This window comes from Populus nigra, chromosome 14, assembly GCF_951802175.1.
Source record: "Populus nigra chromosome 14, ddPopNigr1.1, whole genome shotgun sequence".
In the NCBI taxonomy this organism is placed as follows: Eukaryota; Viridiplantae; Streptophyta; class Magnoliopsida; order Malpighiales; family Salicaceae; genus Populus; species Populus nigra.
Genome location: NC_084865.1, coordinates 14957162 through 14973985, shown reverse-complemented (window position 1 = coordinate 14973985; position 16824 = coordinate 14957162). Strand labels below are relative to the sequence as shown.

General features: G+C 35.5%; 3 protein-coding genes across 4 annotated transcripts in view; 2 read left to right on the top strand and 1 right to left on the bottom strand.

Annotated features, from left to right (window-relative positions):
* Positions 1-859: 859 nt before the first annotated feature.
* Positions 860-6121, bottom strand: LOC133673069 (organic cation/carnitine transporter 7-like). The gene is made up of 7 exons (XM_062093695.1): positions 5699-6121; positions 5524-5580; positions 4628-4896; positions 3756-3993; positions 2696-3239; positions 2387-2589; positions 860-1355 (listed from the first exon to the last, which is right to left on the bottom strand). Exons 1-7 carry the CDS (start codon positions 5708-5710, stop codon positions 1089-1091), a joined length of 1590 nt encoding a protein of 529 aa, XP_061949679.1. The 5' UTR covers positions 5711-6121; the 3' UTR covers positions 860-1088.
* LOC133673070 (histone acetyltransferase HAC1-like) overlaps positions 5511-16824 on the top strand; it is a 54852-nt gene continuing 43538 nt past the window's right edge. Inside the window, exon 1 of the mRNA XM_062093696.1 lies at positions 5511-5518. The gene's annotated coding sequence lies outside the window, so the exon portion shown is untranslated. The remainder of the gene's footprint in view (positions 5519-16824) is intronic.
* LOC133673006 (myb family transcription factor PHL6-like) lies at positions 10806-16686 on the top strand. Of its 2 annotated transcripts, none has more exons than XM_062093593.1 (8): positions 10806-11065; positions 12776-13810; positions 14310-14505; positions 14683-14759; positions 14881-14920; positions 15169-15241; positions 15343-15412; positions 16027-16686. In XM_062093593.1, the coding sequence occupies exons 2-8, from the start codon at positions 13142-13144 to the stop codon at positions 16351-16353; spliced, it is 1452 nt and encodes a 483-aa protein (XP_061949577.1). In that variant the 5' UTR covers positions 10806-11065; positions 12776-13141; the 3' UTR covers positions 16354-16686. The 2 variants fall into 2 exon arrangements, with proteins under 2 accessions (XP_061949577.1, XP_061949578.1); XM_062093594.1 differs by lacking the exon at positions 10806-11065 and adding an exon at positions 11299-11941.

The following is a 16824-nucleotide window of genomic DNA, read 5'->3' as shown; positions in this document are numbered from 1 at the left end:
CAACTGTGTTACTGTGAATATATATATATATATATATATATATATATACATGTACTAGTTTGGACAAGAGACTCTGGTCTCATTAGATGTTTTTGCTGCACGGAAGTTTAATTTGTAGAATCAAAGCAGTGCGCCAGAGCATATGAAGGTGCGTGTGTGAGCGCCAAAGCAAGGGTGTTTCAAGCGTGCTTTGTCACTTGTCAGAAGCAAAGTGTCGATGGTATTTTACGATTTAGAGCTGCGTGTTCTTGAAAGTTGATGTCATCCATCATCGTTCTGCAGCGTAGCTAGTCAGATGGGACATAAAAAAGATCATGATTCTGTGAACTGATATTCTTACATTAACTATAAACTAATAAAGAACGTGGGCGTTGTACCCCTTGCAATATTAATTAAAATATTGCTTTGTTTTATTTTTTAATTATTATTTTTAATTTTAATTATATCTTCTAATATTAAATTTTATTTTTTAATATTTAATATTAAACGGAGTAAAAATTAAAATTTATTTTTTAATTTTTATGAGATTACATTATTCGAATTATAATTTTAACATGATAATTTAGATTTTTTTTTAGATTTTTTTTAATTTTATTTTTTAATATTGTATTAATTAAAAATTAGATTTTATAACTTATTTTAATTTATTTTTTATAGAGTTATTAGTCTCATAATTTAGATCATAAATTTATCACATTAATTATATTATCTCAAATCAATTTAATATATTGTTATTTTAATATTAAAAAAATATATTATTTTAAAATATTATTTAATCAAATATTATTTTAACATGATATATAAGTTGTTTTTAAACAAGTAATGTTAGCCAAATTATATCAAGTAAACCCTGTCACAATTTAATTTTTAATATTTCTTTGATGTTAATAATAAATAACTTGAGTACCACGTGGCAATCATCTAAGTACATGCTAAACAGAAAGAGTAAACAACGTACTTTCCAAAATCCAGTGATTGTAAGTGTCTGTCTACCTGAAAATACAAGCGATTATACATACAGTGATGGTCTGTCCCTTTTTAATATTATGGACAGTTTCAACCTAACTCGTGGCATGATGACTGAGACATCAAGGCTCTTGTTGCTTCACATCCTTTAGTTTTTCATTTTTTGTGCTGGATACACTCTCGGTCAATTCAAGACCCTTGGTTTCATGTGGAAACAGCATTACACAGCATCCTGCTACGAACATTACGCACTCAAAAAGAACAAGTGCTGCTGTCTGATGGCATCCTTGCACCAAACTTACTGCCACAAGCGGGCAAATCATTCCCCCGATTCTTCCCATTGCGCTTGCAACTCCCATACCTGTTGATCTCACTGATGTTGGGTAAATCTGGAAGGAAAAAAAAAGCATGTTATTGCAGGCCAGCAACTTAAATTTGGCGAAATGAGGATGCTTTCAAGATTCAATTCCTATAGCCATGTGTGCTGTTGAGTGCTGAATGTAAAATTGCTTGCAGATTGCTGCCGTGACGGGGGTGAAGTAAGAAAAATGCAGACATCAAAGGGTGAGATGTTACAAATGCTTGAATGAAAAGGTACACTTAACACAAGAACTGCAGTGATTTACACGGGCCACAAGCACTCTTCTAACTTTAAGTGCTAAGTTGAGATCAGTACCCTAGGGCCGTGTTTGTTAGGAGGGATGGATGGGATGAAGTGGTGGAAGGATGAGGAAGGGAAAGGATGGATAGGTTACCATCCATCTAGTTGTTTGGCTAACAAGGGAGGGAAATAATGGGAGTCAATCCATCCAAATTGAGAGCATTGAAAATTACAACGGAGGGAAAGGATGAGAGTCAAACCGCTCAAATTAGGAGGATTAAAAATTACAAGTGAAAAGGTACTGGAAGGATCAGGTCCCGTCCTTGACAAACAAAGTGAACATCCAATCCCTTCACTTCTCATTCCCTCATCCATCCTCCCCCCAGCCTACCCTGACATCACACCCTTAGAATTCACTGCTAAATCCACACCAAGCATGCACATACAGACATTGCACAGGCCCTATCACCTAGTCTTCTAAAACAAAGCTCTTAAAAGCCAGTGATGTTCACTTTCAGATTTGTATAGGGTATCATCAACGCATAGCTTTTTGTTTCTCTGAAAGAATAAACTCATGTACAACAAATAATTTAATTCGGTGTCATCAAAAGAACTTCTAATGCAAACAAATAATCCTGCATGTTTTTTTCTCTATAGTTTCTCATCAACCCAACTAAAGAGCAATCTGTCCCAAATGAATTGGCGTGAGCTAAAGTCTGTTTTTTTTTTTTCCCTGAACGTTCTTGATTATGAAATATTAATGCGAAAAATTCAATAATCAATAGGCTCTGGAGTGAAAATTCAATTCCCATGACTCACCTCTGGAGCGTATATGAAGACAATAGTGAAGGTTCCTGTGATGCATATTCGAGCACCGAAGAGAAGAATTGTTGTTATCCTTGGTGACTGATGGCCTACCAGTGGTAGCAGGAAGATGCAGGCCACAAAGAACAAAGCCGCCATTGAAAGTTTACGACCAATCCTATCAACTATGAGAGCTGACACAATGAGCCCCGGAAACTCTTGAGCCAAATAAAAGTTAGATGTTATTAAGCTTCCTCGGAGAGATTGCAAAATCAGATTTATTGTAAAAATAAAAACACTGCTGTAATTGCTGTGAAAACTCACCTGCAAAACTAGTGATGAAGACTTCTTTGTAATCAACATCAGAAGACTTATCTGACTGCGCTTTAGTGTGATTGCACGTGTTGTTCCTATTGTTCAACTCAGTTGTCAGCAACACAAGGCCATAGTATGAAAATGCATTTCCAAAGAATACCACCCACAAAAGCACGGTTGACCTAGCTAATTTAGGTGAAATAAGCAATAACAGAGATTTTAGGACCCCCATGTCAGAATCCTTCCACTTAGGAGGAGGATGAAGAGGAGCAACATCTCCATCTCCACTTGCTGGCAGTGAAACCATGCCTTCTATAGGAATATTCTTTCCCTGTAGCTCAATCTCATTATCGGTAGCAAGAGCACCAAGAGGCAATTCTTTCCTATTTTGTTTGGCTATTTTCTCCAAAACTCTAAGGGCGTCACCTTTTTGGCCTTTCAAACAGAAATACCTAGGTGATTCTGGTGTCATGACATAAAATACAAGGAGAAAGAATGAAGGCAAAGCAGATACCGCCAGTAGCCACCTCCAATTTAATCTAGGCATAATAATCTGCGAAGGGACAGAATAAGGATGAAACCATTTTCCAGTAATGGAGCACAGATTACATGATGAAGGAAAAAGAAAAAAACAGAACTATTTTATGGACTTCACTGGAAAACATAAAAGGCAACAACAACACAATAAGAAATAAAACACAAGTATGTTCTGGGATAATTCCAGAATAAGAGGTACAGATATGCAAATGATAGCATCAAGTGACACTTCATAATGGCCATTAGAGTAAAGCAAGAAAGTTTCACAATCTCAGAATTCTTGAAATCCCAAATCCCAATCAATACATATTTTGGCACACATGCAACAGAAACTAATAAATAAAAACAAAGGCATGCATCATTGGAAGTCTAATACTAATTATCATATGTTGGTATGTGAAACACATCACACCAATATAAAATCGTTTTCACCAACCACACATAACCTGAGATTGAAGGTTGTTGACTATTTTAAACCAACAAAGAAATTTGGAACAAGAAACCAAAAATGATAGAGAAATCATAAGCATACCCAGGCCAGTGAAGCCTCAAAGATTGCTCCAAATGTCCAGAATGCTGAGATAATCACCATCCACATTCCTCTGTTTGGTGCTGGTACAAACTCTAAAAACCAAGCAAAGAGTACAGGACCACCCCCGAGACCAAGACCAACCAGGCAACGAAAAACAAGCAATGCGATATAATTTGGGGCAAAAGCACTTAGAAAACCAGCTCCAGAAGTAATTATTGCTGTAACCAAGAAACCTTTCCTGAAGAATACGATAAAAAAACCAATAGAGCATGTTTGAGAAAATGTTTGACAAACTAGAAAACACAAAACAAGATTGCAGCAGAAGCTCACAAAAGAGGCACAGAAAACATAATTTGTCAAAAGAAGAATAGTCACAAAAACCACAGTTGCAGGTGACAATAGATCTGTTAAAAGCTTCTATTCTTCAGCTTCATACCAAGTGTTTAGAAACTTGGATTTTTTGAAATACATCAAGATTCAACCCTTTTCTATGTAAAAGCTAAATGGATATTGAAACCTTGAATTTTTTGAGCATCATCATGTTCTAGTAAAGCTGCTTTTATTTATTTATTTATTTATTTTCTTTTTTGAAGTGATTCCTAGCGATGCTACTTAATATCACTCCGTGGGATATGACCATGCACTGGATAGAGCTGCAGGAGTCGATCAAACTACAAGGCTCCTTTTATCCTATTCTTCAAAAGTTCATTCAACTCATTCATCAAGGCTATCCATGCGTGACTCTCAATCAAAATGCGTAGGGATTCTGGCATAGTCATCAATATAATGACAGCAGAATCATCTTCAAGTTATGTGAATAATTATTATGAGCTTTGGGTAAAGAAAGGGCGGTACATAGAAATGCAGCCCACCTTCTTCCATATCTGTCTGAAACTACACCCCATGAATATGCTCCAACCAGCATGCCAGCAAAAACCACGCTGGTTATTAGACTCTCTTGCTGAGAAGTAAGATTCCAATCAGACTTAACTGCTGGCCCTATAAATGACAGAATCATCATCTCCATGGCTTCTGAAACCCAGCCCATGCCAGCATAGAGAAGCACAAAGTATTGAAATTTTCCGAACCCCATGGCCAGAATAGCGTCATCAACAGTATACCTTGGACCTCCATCTGTCATCTAAGAATATTAAGAAACTAAGCTAATTAATACAAACATTAGGAACTTTTGCAGCTAAATTGATAGTTGTATATTATGATTGAAAACACCTTAAGACCACATAGATCAAGATGTTGAAAATGATTTTAAGACACTAACCTAAATACTATCAAGCTTTGAAAATCTTGTATGTTCCTTTGAGCAAGAATCAAACTTTGCAATCAAATTCAGCAGATTATGGCCTCCAGTATATTCAAGGCATAAGAAAATTGAATTTAGGAAAAAGAAAGTAGAAAAGTTTCTGGGTGCATCCTAAGCAAATCATGAAAAGCACATGCATGTATACGACACATAATGTTATATTATAGGCAAACTTATCATAAAACATTTCAAAAAAAACAAGGAGTCGACATTTTTAATCACAGGTTTCTTCAAACCAATAAATTACAAAACGATAAATATAGGATTGATTGGCTGCATATTAACAAAAAATATAAATGACTAATAGCTAAATCACAGGTTTCTTCTCGATGAGGTAGATACCACAGATCTGTTGCATCAAAGTCAAGCAATGCAAAGTCTGTTCTTTAAGAAAATGAAACAAGAACTTACACCCAAATGTATAAATGGGGAGAAGGAAGAACAGACCTTGATAAATGCAGACCTATCCTCTTGTTCTTCTAAATGGAGTTTGTTCTTGTGAGGCTGAAACAAGCAATTCCAAGCATAAGTGATAGGAGTCAAAGAAGACGTCGTGTGGACTGGAGAAAGGAGGAATGATAGAGATGGCCCTCAATGAGAGCACTTTTAATGTCTTACGTACCTGTTTGCTCATCTTGACAAACTGATCAATCAATCAAAAAAAAAAAAACGAAACTTTATCTTGTGATTCACAGCCAAACAATAAAAGATAAAAGAAAAGTTTAATCTTTTGAGGTGGGCAGGGAACGATAGGGGTGTTCTTTGTTTTGTTATGCAAGATTTCCAGGCTTGGTGGGGTTTGAGTTTGACTCTTCTCGATTCCCCCTCCTGTTTTCTAAAGGCTCGCGTTGACGTCGTCTTGTGCTGGTTGTCCCGTCGATGTAATTATACTATGCGTATGTGGGATGGATCCCGCCTAACCTTGTTGCTGTTGTTGTTTTTTTAATGTTACTGTCTTTCTTCCCTCCTTCCCTTAAACCAGGAGGAACTGGGAGGAGGATGAGTTGCTCTAATGTTTGGTTTGGGGTCTCTCTCTTTTTTCTTCGGCCATTTCTCATGTTTTGTTCTTAAATACTTGGTTGTTTTTCGGTTTCCTCTCGTCCATCCTCGTGGGCTTGATTTTTTTTTTTTTCTTCGGATTTGTTAAATTAAAAATAGGAGGATTTTACTTGAGGAGACGAGAGATCCACCTGATCCCTTTTTTTCATAATAATTTTATTTTTTAATATGATGCATAAATTATTATTTTTATTTAATTTTTTTTTGAAATATTATATAGTTTTATGCACGAACTTGAGTTTAGAATATATTTTTAATGGGCTGTCTTCTATCACTAATTTCAAAATGTTTTTTTGTTCAAGTAAAAATCTATCATGATATATTATGTTACCTCTTATCGTCACAGCACACAAGTAGTAAAATTATTAAATATATTATTTAATTTTTTAAATTAAATAGAAAAAAAGAAAAAAGAAACGAGGAAAGGTAATTTTCATCAAGAAACCTCCTATCCTTTTTCTAACACCCAGGTGTGTAATAATTTTTCTTTTATCCCTCTTCTCCCAGTCATTTTTCCAGCCAAAAACCAGACAGATATTTTCTGGATCAAATCTTGGTCTGGGCCGGACTGGCTAGCATACACCAGGCCTAACCTATCCACCTGAAGCCCATATAAATGGGCTTAACCTATCCACCTGAAGCCCATCTCAATGGGCTTAAAGAACATCGATGGCATAGCGAAGGTTATAGATGAACTGGTTACATAACAAAGTAATTACGGACACAAGCCTTAAAAAAAAAAAAAAAAAAGCATAAATAATATCTAGAAGCCCATGTTCTTCCATCCGAAGCCCATGCTCGCAGGCTGGTGCGTATTTTGGCCTGCCTTTCTTTTTTACATGCTCTTTCCTTTTTTTCATTATTTGCTCGGAATCAAATCTCTCCACTAATTAATGATTGTTTTTCATACAACCTCACAGACAATTCATCATTTTGCCTTCCTTTTTTTTCCTTTGTTTATAAAAAAATTATTATCAGAAATAATCATTATTGTCAAAGATAAATGATTCTTCATATGACCCCGTACTTTGTTTTTATTTTTTTTTTTGACAGTGACGGGGCATGATAATTAATAATTAATCGAAATAATATGCACAGTTTTCAAAAGAAATTTATGTCAACGACACAAAAGGAAGTGATGTGACGCCTTTTTTAAAAAAAAATCATCACTATATATAGATTAACATTTGTAGGAAGAATTTATATAAATAACAAGAATTTAGTTATTAATAATTTATTATGTTTTAGCTTATACTATTATTTTTTTTATCAATGATGAATTATTTCAAAACTAATCTAAAAATATGATTTATTATTTTTTTAGAGTGATATAGAGACATCAAATCATTTATCACCTAATCTTATTTTCTTTGTTATCCATACGTGCATGTGTAAAGAATTAACTTGTAAATAAATACATAAAAAAATAGTAAAGTTTTGTAATTTGAATAGAAATCTCAGTAGCATCTCAAATTTTCTGGTTTTTTTTGGGTGATTATATTTATATATTTTATATTATTATAATGTTTAATCTATATCATTAAACAAATTATTATGCTCTGTAGATTTATTTTTATTTTTTGAAAAAACAAAGAGCATAAATATTAGTGCTAGGACCAAACCCGGATGGTTACGTCATCGACGTTTGGAGTTTGTTCTGATATGAAAATATGTGATGAAAGAAAAGATGAAGATGATTGGTCCCCCAATTCTGGGACCCACTGCCTGCCTGAAAAGGAGAAATGCCCAGAGACCCCATCTTTCATCAATTTGATACCACAAAAAGAGGGGTGAAAGTGACACGTTGGTTTACCCCTCGCCCCTTCCATGCCCATTCCCGCCCTCCATGAGCTATATGTCTGCATTATATATGCCCTCCCGTTTTCCACACCCCGCCTTCGCTTTCTTAATCTTTCTTTTGCTTTTTGGACGTACACACACAAACACACGCGGATATATAATCCAAATCTTAGAAGATCTAACCTGGAAAAAATATAATGTAAAAGAAAACAAACTATTTTAGTGATTGTTACGGACATGGCACCATGAGCATGAGCATGAGCATGAGCACGCCATTGTTTATTTCCTTTCTTCCCTCCTTCTAGCCGGATTGAATCTCGTTCAAGGATTCCTCTCATCTTTTTTTAATAATTCGATCAAACAAAGTATATTTATATACGTTTGTGGGGTCTAACATGCCAAGCCCCCTGCACAGTATTTGCATTTTATGTTTTTTAAAATGATTTTTTATTTAAAAATATATCAACATAATATTTTTAAAATTTACTTTCAATATTAGTATGTCAAGATAATTTAAAAAAATTAACTTGTAACAAATAAAGAAATTTAAATCTTTTTTAAAAACGTTTTCAAAAGAGAAAACAAATAAAACAAGAGGGAGTGGGAGCTGGTATATTGGAGGTGACACCAATCAGAGACAGGCACTGGCGACGACGAGGGAACCTAGGAATGGTCAGGAAATGAGCACGGAGGAGGAGAGAGCGAGCCAGTTAATTAAGAGTGTAATTGTGGGTATTAATTAGATAAGTTGGTGATTAAGACAATCAATAATAGAAGTCATTAACAAGTGGCAATTGCATGTCGAGTTGTCCACGTTTCTTGGGTCAGAAAACAGATGTTACGGGGCCCACGTCTCCTTTTTTTAATCATTTTTGGAATTGCGTATCGCTTTTGATCATCGTTATCATCATTGGATACACGTACTGCTTGCATATACATTTCGAGAGTATTTTTAAAAATAAATTTCAAAAATAAAAAAATGTTATTTTAATATATATATTTTTTAAAAAAATCTAAAAAAATATCTGAATCCAGTACAGTCCAATGATGTAAGAAACTGAGATGTTTTCACGTGAAGAAGACCTTGGATCTATCTAGCTATTTGATTTACTGAGACCGACCATGTCATGGCAGGAATACATGTGGTCTGATAACTTTACATCTTACCACGGTTGCTTGGTTGTTAGATCTACGATATCTTAACTGGTTGGTTGATTTAAATAAAAAAATTATTGATTTAATTTAAAATTCAAGTTGATCCACTGACCCGATGAAAATCTAATCATCAACCTGTTATTTGATTTTTGAATTTTTCTAATTTTTGTATATTTATAGATGGACTCTGTGTTTTATTTAATATAATGAATTCATGGAAGATCGGAAAGGCCACGTAGCAATTCGCTTGCCTCGCGCACTCGGTCAAGGAGGAATACTTTTATGATCGTCGTCGTGGGAGATTCACCGGTGGTGTTAAGGTCAAACCATGAATTTATTTTGTCTGCTGTAAATCGTACATCACAGTACTGCACGCCGTAGGGTTTCCAAAAATAGTTTATTTTGCAGTGTTTTCAGGAATTAAAATTTATATTCTAAATCTTGCTAAACGGGTAGTAATTTATATTACATACCTTTGTATAATTTAATCTATTTTACATTTATAAATTGTAATTCTTTAAAACAATAAGTGTAAAAACAACTAAACTAAATTATAAGCTGAGCAAAATAATTTTTATTACTTTACAAAAATATATTTTCAAATTAAAACAACAAGTTCCATACAACTTCCTAGTCACTCCAATCTTATTTGTCTAAACTATAAGATTTTTATAATTCTTTTTTCCTAGTTTTTAAACTAAAATTTCTTAATTTAAATATTATTTTTTCAAGAATGATTTACGGTCAGAATAAGTCAAGAGCAAATGCATGTAGCATACACTACGTAATAATATAGTTAAATAAAAAAATTAACTTAATTTTATAATAATTTTTTTATTTAAATTAAAAGTTATTTATAATCAAACATGCTGATGCTTTTATTTAATTATAAGTTTTAAAAATAGCTTAAATCAACCCGTAAAAATCATGTTAAATATAACCACAGCTTATAACTACAAGGGATTTAACTTAGTATATGTTTGACTTGGAGGTATAGTGGTTTTTTTTTAAAGTTACAATCCTTTTAAAACACAAACTACGTCTCAGAAAAGCAAAAAATACATGTTTTTTTATGTGAGTCCCGTAAAAAAAAATTAACCACATCTTCAAACCACACACCCCCTGGTAGTCAACTATAGTTGCCATTTTGTTTTTTATTTTTTCAAAATTAAATCTTGAAACTAATATCTAGAATAATTTCATTAATATAGAAAGCATGTTTTTAAGAGGTACTAAAAAAAAACCTTAATTTCGATTGCCATGCAATCTGCCCCAATATATCTTTGTTCAGTAAAAAAAATAAAAATAAAAAAATCACATATTGCTTAGTTACTGGACAGACAGATTTTTTTGCACTCATGGAAGAAGAAAAAAGGATAGCAACAAAGTGGTAAGAAGCGAAAATGGCAGATGTCAATGGGAAGTAGACGAGGATGAGATAGGTTAATCCAACAAAGGGCGAAGCAGTAAAAGATTGAGCGACACACGAAGTACAAAACACAACAACACAGTGAAATCAAGAGGATGGTGATGAGCTCAGCTAAGCCTCACAAAAAGTTTCTAATTTTAGATGATGGAATAAAGATCCCACAGGCACAAGTAAACCCCACTTCAGAAAAGACAGACCACCAAGATTCACCTGCCATTGGTGCGTGTATCTCACTCACCCCCACGGCCTGTGAACCACTGTAATCTCCACAGGGCAATCAATCATCGTCTGAACTTGTTGTTTCTTTCTCCACTTAAAAACCGCAGCCAAATCTCTCTCTCAAATACTTCACCCCTGCCTTCAGTTTCTTTAGGATTCTAGTTTAGCCTGTGTTTTGTATCCTTTTTCTCTCTCCCTAGGACAGAATACAACGTTAGATTCAAAGCGCCTTAACATTGTTGTTTGTATATCTGTCTGTCCGTCTTAATTTCTTCCTTCAGCAAGCATAACGAAAACAGGAGAGAAAAAAAGATCCCATAATCTCAGGTGATTTTTTGATGAACGTTTCTTTTTCTTGCTTGTGACATAGATGGATGCATGGAATCTTACCACGTGCTTTTGAGGATTCTTTGTCTGATTTCTTCTACGTGTATGACTCGCTATCATGACATTTTGTCTTTCAACTTGTTTTTGTGAGTTTTTTTCTTGCTTATTAATTGGTGCCCTTTTGAATTCCTTTTCTGTTATATGAGTTTAATTCTATTTGGGTTTCTCTCATTTTGAGTGTTTATGCTTTTTTTATTTTGGTTTTTGAGTTATTGTTTTAGAAGAAGAAATATTTTCTTATCTTTAGTGGTGTGAGAAAGTTGGGGGTCTGTTTTATTGATACATGTCTATCAGGTTAATATTTAGGTCTGTCCTTTTATCTTAACTAAATAAGAAATATAAAATAATTTTAAAGCTTTTGGTATATGCTGACATGGTGGAGAAGAAGGTGGCGGTTTTGCTCAGAGTCGCAGTTAAAAAGTGTGTTGGAGCTTGGTGAGTTGGTTCCTGCGTGCTTGTTTAGTGGCAGTTGTCACGGGATTTAAGCTTTAACAGATACCGATAACGATACAGGTTTTAGTTGCTATGTTTGCTACAATCTGAAATGAAATTTAACAAAAAAAAGTGTTTTATGCTGGTGAAGAGGCAAAGTAAAACTAGCGACTGTCTTTGAGCTGGGAAGTCTGATGGTGATGGCTGAGTTGGTTGGGGGTGGTGCCAATGCTCTTCACTTTATAGGTTGGCAGTGGTAGTAGCCGAGTCGCCTTGATGATGCTGGTGGCAGGGGCCAAGCAACACCGGTCACTGTAGCCAATGCTACAGTGACCGGTGTCTGTTTTATTCATCTGTCAGTCGTGTGCTGTTACAAATGTCCAGGTAACATACTTGTGTTTCTCAGAGTGAGGAATCATTAACATCTCCAATTTTCAAGCAAATTAAAGCAAGGACTTGGAGTTTGTTGTCCTTAACTATTATCACAAATTGGTTTTAATAGAGACATTCTCAAAGGATTTGGAATGTGTCCATACAAAATCCTTTGGAGAACCCTTTCTAGTTTTTTTCTGCAACCAGTTTATGGACCGTGCTGGTGGTGGAGATGCTTACATTAGTGTGACAAGAATCCTTATGGAGGGAGGATGTCTGAAAAGGACATGATACTTGAGATACCTTAGTTGTGGATGTGTAATCATAGAACTCAGGACAGCAGAAAAGCCGAGATTGCTCTGCTGCTTAGTTTTTTTCTTCCTATTCAGTCTTAATTCCTTGTCTAATGTAGTACCAATATACTTTGTTGTTTTAGTTTAGGGTTCAGGTAGGAGTTGACCATGAGAAATAATTTCCGATGCTTAGAAGTCTTATGGTGGGCTCCTATAATGAGTCTGTTGTTAGTCTTTGATGTACAGGTGATTCTAGATATTATTTCGTGATGGAACTGTACTATGCCCTGTAACTTGGAGGCAGCCTGGGCATGCTGTAATTGCTAATTACTGATGTGGCTATTTTGTCCGTGTATAAATTACTGTTCTATAACTATGCTATATAATCGATTGCCTATCAAATAACAATTCAGAACTCTATAAATGTCTCTGCTAAGCTAGGAAAAATGGATTCTCATGGGTTTTTAACAGTCTAGTGGCTGCATTGTTTTATAACTTGTATACAGTTTTTTTGTTCTATTGTTGATCGATGCACTGCTTGTCTGGTTTGCAGGTTTCTCAGCAGAAAATTGTTTGCTATTGATTTAGCTAGAGACTTCATGGAAATGCATCCACTTCAAGATCTGTGTGGATCATGTGGCTTAACTGCCTGTAAAATTTAGCAGATAACTGATTGGCAGATCTTGTTACTGGAATGAGCTTGCAATCATAAACATACGATTTCTGAAGCTAATTTTTGTTACAGAAATGTAACACCCCAGTGCTGATCGAAGAGAGAAACGTGTTCCGGACATAAACATTGCTAAAATTCCAACCCTGCATCTCTAGTTCTATCGTTTCCATCCGTAAAGCTTTTCTACCGGATTGTGGGGTATGGTATATGATTGTTTGAAAGGTAGATGAAGTTTGGGCTATCATCATGAATCATCATGCTGTCGTATCGGTAACAAAAAGTGAGACCAGTAAAGGAGTCACACAACCATTTTGCACAACCTTATTTCCAATCCAGAATTCTTCTAGCAGCAAATCAGATTGTCAAACTTCATTGACAGGTGAATCTTCTTCTTCACGCCCATCCCCGTTGATACGGACAGAATCTCTCGGTTCTCCAAGTAAAATGCAACTGTCTACAGCCCAACATCAAATGTGTTGTCTGAAATTTGGACCAGACAGCCCTCTTTCCCCTACTTCCCATGTCCAAAGTTCTAAGAGCACATTTCAACGCTCTTCTGTCTTCTGTACAAGTTTATATCTGTCATCTTCATCGATCTCTGAAGCTAATCGACAGCTTGGAAATTTGCCGTTTCTCCCACATCCTCCAACATACAGCCACTCCGTTTCTGCCACTGATTCAACAAAATCTCCTCTGCTTTTCAGTGAGGATTTAAGCAATCAGTACGACGAGGAGCATTCAGATGTTTTTATGAAAGACTTTCTTAATTTGTCTGGAAATGCTTCTGAGGGTAGTTTTCATGGTATGAACTATACAGGTGACAATTTAGAACTAACAGAGCAATTGGAGCTGCAATTTTTGTCTGACGAACTCGAAATAGCTATCACAGACCATGGAGAAAACCCCGGGCTTGATGTAAGTGGATTATAGCAATCATCAATCAGATTCTGGTTACGTTGAATGCACTGAAAGTACTTTTATTGTGCTGTAATTGTATCGTCAACCAGAGGAATCATCTATATTTTAAGGGTCTATTTTCTTTCCAAACTTCACACACCTTAAAGTTGATAAGATTGGACCAAAAAAGAAATTCTCGAGGTGTTTGTACTCATTATAGTTAGAATTGAATAGATTGAGTATTCCCCCTATCAATATCTTAAATCAATATTGGGTTCTGTTGGTTGACTACATGCTTTCTGCTAATTAAAGAAAAATGGATGACTTAAGATGAGATTTTCTGCAGTTTAAAAAAATAAAAAAATAAATAGATTCTCTCTTTTTTATGCAAGTTCTCCCGATTGAATGCAGCAAACAGGGTCCTTTTTTACTTTTTTTTGTACATTTAGACACGCCTATGATGGACTGCTGCATCATCTTCTACTAACTTATGCCTCTCTTTGGATCTGTTTTCTAGGAAATATATGGAACTCCTGAAACTTCATCAAAACCAGCCACAGGATTCGCATGCAACCAGGATTCTCCTTCCGTTGACGCACTTTCAAGCCTCCCCTCCCCTGGTTCATCCACTGCACACAAGCCAAGGATGAGATGGACGCCTGAGCTTCACGAACGCTTTGTAGAGGCTGTCAATAAGCTTGATGGGGCTGAAAGTGAGTAACCTGTGTTGCCTATTCTACCAAAATATTTAGGCTTTGTTCTTTTCATTCAAAGGTCTCTATTGTGATAGTAGGCTTGAACCACTGAATTATTTGTACCATGACAACACCTCAACGGGCTCTTTGGATTTATTTTTATATATAAGGTTTCATTGTTGCTTTAAAATGTAGAGGCTACTCCAAAGGGTGTGTTAAAGCTTATGAACGTTAAAGGTTTGACCATCTATCATGTGAAAAGCCACTTACAGGTATTCAATCTATGTTATATTTAGACTTGTCCATCCAATCTGAATTGGTCATTGTGAACTTAGATGCGCATGCTTTAATTGTAAAGTTTTTTACCTTCCCTTATTGTTTTTTGTTTTTCAGAAATACCGACTTGCCAAGTATCTGCCGGAAAAGAAGGAAGGTGATGAATGCATAATCTTACAGAAGTCATGCTTATCATTGCCATCATCATCATTACCAAAATCCTCTTAAGGAATAACTCAATATGTGCTTGATTCTGTGCCATTGTTGATTATGTGCTATAGTTAAATGACAATTTTTGTGGGTTCTTTGATCTGTTTTTGCTTTTATATATGCATGCAAGGCTAATTATTATTTTTTTTCCAATTTTCTTTCTGAATTGTTGAGATTTCCCCCCTTTCTGTACAGAGAAGAAAGCTTCTTGCTCTGAAGAAAAGAAAGTGGCTTCAATCAACATTGATGGTGATGTGAACAAAAAAGGGTTAGTACTAGTCTATTTTGCCTTTCCAATTTCACGTGGACATCTTGGCATTTTGTTCTGTCAAACAATGTGTAGAAATTTTACCCTCTTTTCATGTCTAGGACAATTCAAATCACTGAAGCTCTTCGCATGCAAATGGAAGTCCAGAAGCAGCTACATGAACAACTTGAGGTATGTTATGCACCTCACTTGTGACTACCGTTTGGTTTCTATCTTCTTTCTCTCTTAGGTGATCCCATAAATTGGTTGCACCTGCTATTATACTTTATTCTCTGTGGTCCTGGGACTATCCATTCTTGTTTCCTCGTTGTCAGGACAACACTGAAATAATCGCTTGATTACTTTTGGGGAAAGCTTTGGGTTGAGGCCACTACCTCATTGTAGTTGTTCATCCTTCCCTTCCCGAACCTCTTCCTTGTTTGCTTTTGTCCTCCCTTCCCTCATACGAGCAGATCAATATTCCCTGTTGTAAACTAATTCTTGTAGTGTCATGTCTGAGTTTTCATTGTAAACTTACTTTGATGGCGAAAATAACTTGTTTGTTTTGTTTTAATGAAGAATCGGATCTCAAACTAGAATATACAGGACAATATAAATGCAGCTTTAAGGCAATTTCTCCAACAAGATTTTGACCTGGGCTGGGGATAAGTTTGCTTTTACCTTTATTCATACAAGCAGATCAGTCTTCTTTGTGGTGTATGGATTTGTTCTCATAATTTCCATAGACGTGCATTGAATGCGATCTTTGAGATAACTTGTTCTTTGTTCCTATATTCTTTACGCAGGTACAGAGGACTCTGCAGTTACGGATAGAGGAACATGCTAGGTATTTGCAAAAGATAATAGAGCAGCAGAATGCTGGCAGTGCCTTACTTTCTCCCAAAAGCTTGTCAGCATCAACCAATCCACCTAAAGATTCTGAGCTGCCACCTCCTTCCCCGTCAGCTGTTGCTGAGTCTAAAACTGACTTGTCATCACCCCTGCCTTCATCAAAGCACAAAGCAGCTGACAGTGATAATTTTGAAAAACAAACATCCGAGAAAAGGATCCGTCTTGAAGAAAAGTCAGAATCAGCATCAGAAGATGCTGTGGTTGAAGATCCTCCTGCATAACAACATTGGCCTTGCTGCGGCTACCAGTACTTGGGTGGTCTCAATTGTTTGGAAGTCTCCAAGATAATACAAGTCTTGTAGGCCTTCAATCCCTTGTACAATAGTATAATTGAATTGAGAGTTGCTTGATTTGTATCTCTTGACATTTTAGCTGTTTGAATCAAACGAAAAACTAGCATTTCAAATTGCCGGAGCTTGGTAGATATCCCTAGTTGCTGCCATGGTAACTTTGAGCGCTAACTACTTCACTATTATGGGTTGTAATATGTTTCTTGCGTAAACACATTCTGTTGCTTCTTCTTCTTAAGAGCTGACCTCTATGGTTTTGTTCAATTTCTTTTATATATAATTATTTTAGTTTTATGATGAGGTCATGAATTTAGCATGATGATTTTAATTGATTTTTTTATTTTTTAAAAAAATTTATTTTTGTAGTTGGTCTATCATTCGGTACTCGATTTGCTCCTAATT

What these genes read in the sequence shown, in the direction of transcription:
- LOC133673069 (XM_062093695.1), bottom strand. An exon ending in ATAGGTCTGCATTTATCAAG is followed by an intron (nt 4,897 to 5,523) that starts GTCTGTTCTTCC and finishes TAATATTCTTAG; the next exon opens with ATGACAGATGGAGGTCCAAG. An exon ending in CTTCATCACTAGTTTTGCAG is followed by an intron (nt 2,590 to 2,695) that starts GTGAGTTTTCAC and finishes ATTTGGCTCAAG; the next exon opens with AGTTTCCGGGGCTCATTGTG.
- LOC133673006 (XM_062093593.1), top strand. Translation starts at nt 13,142, where the DNA reads ATGAATCATCATGCTGTCGTATCGGTAACAAAAAGTGAGACCAGTAAA. An exon ending in GAGAAAACCCCGGGCTTGAT is followed by an intron (nt 13,811 to 14,309) that starts GTAAGTGGATTA and finishes TCTGTTTTCTAG; the next exon opens with GAAATATATGGAACTCCTGA. An exon ending in ATGTGAAAAGCCACTTACAG is followed by an intron (nt 14,760 to 14,880) that starts GTATTCAATCTA and finishes TTTGTTTTTCAG; the next exon opens with AAATACCGACTTGCCAAGTA.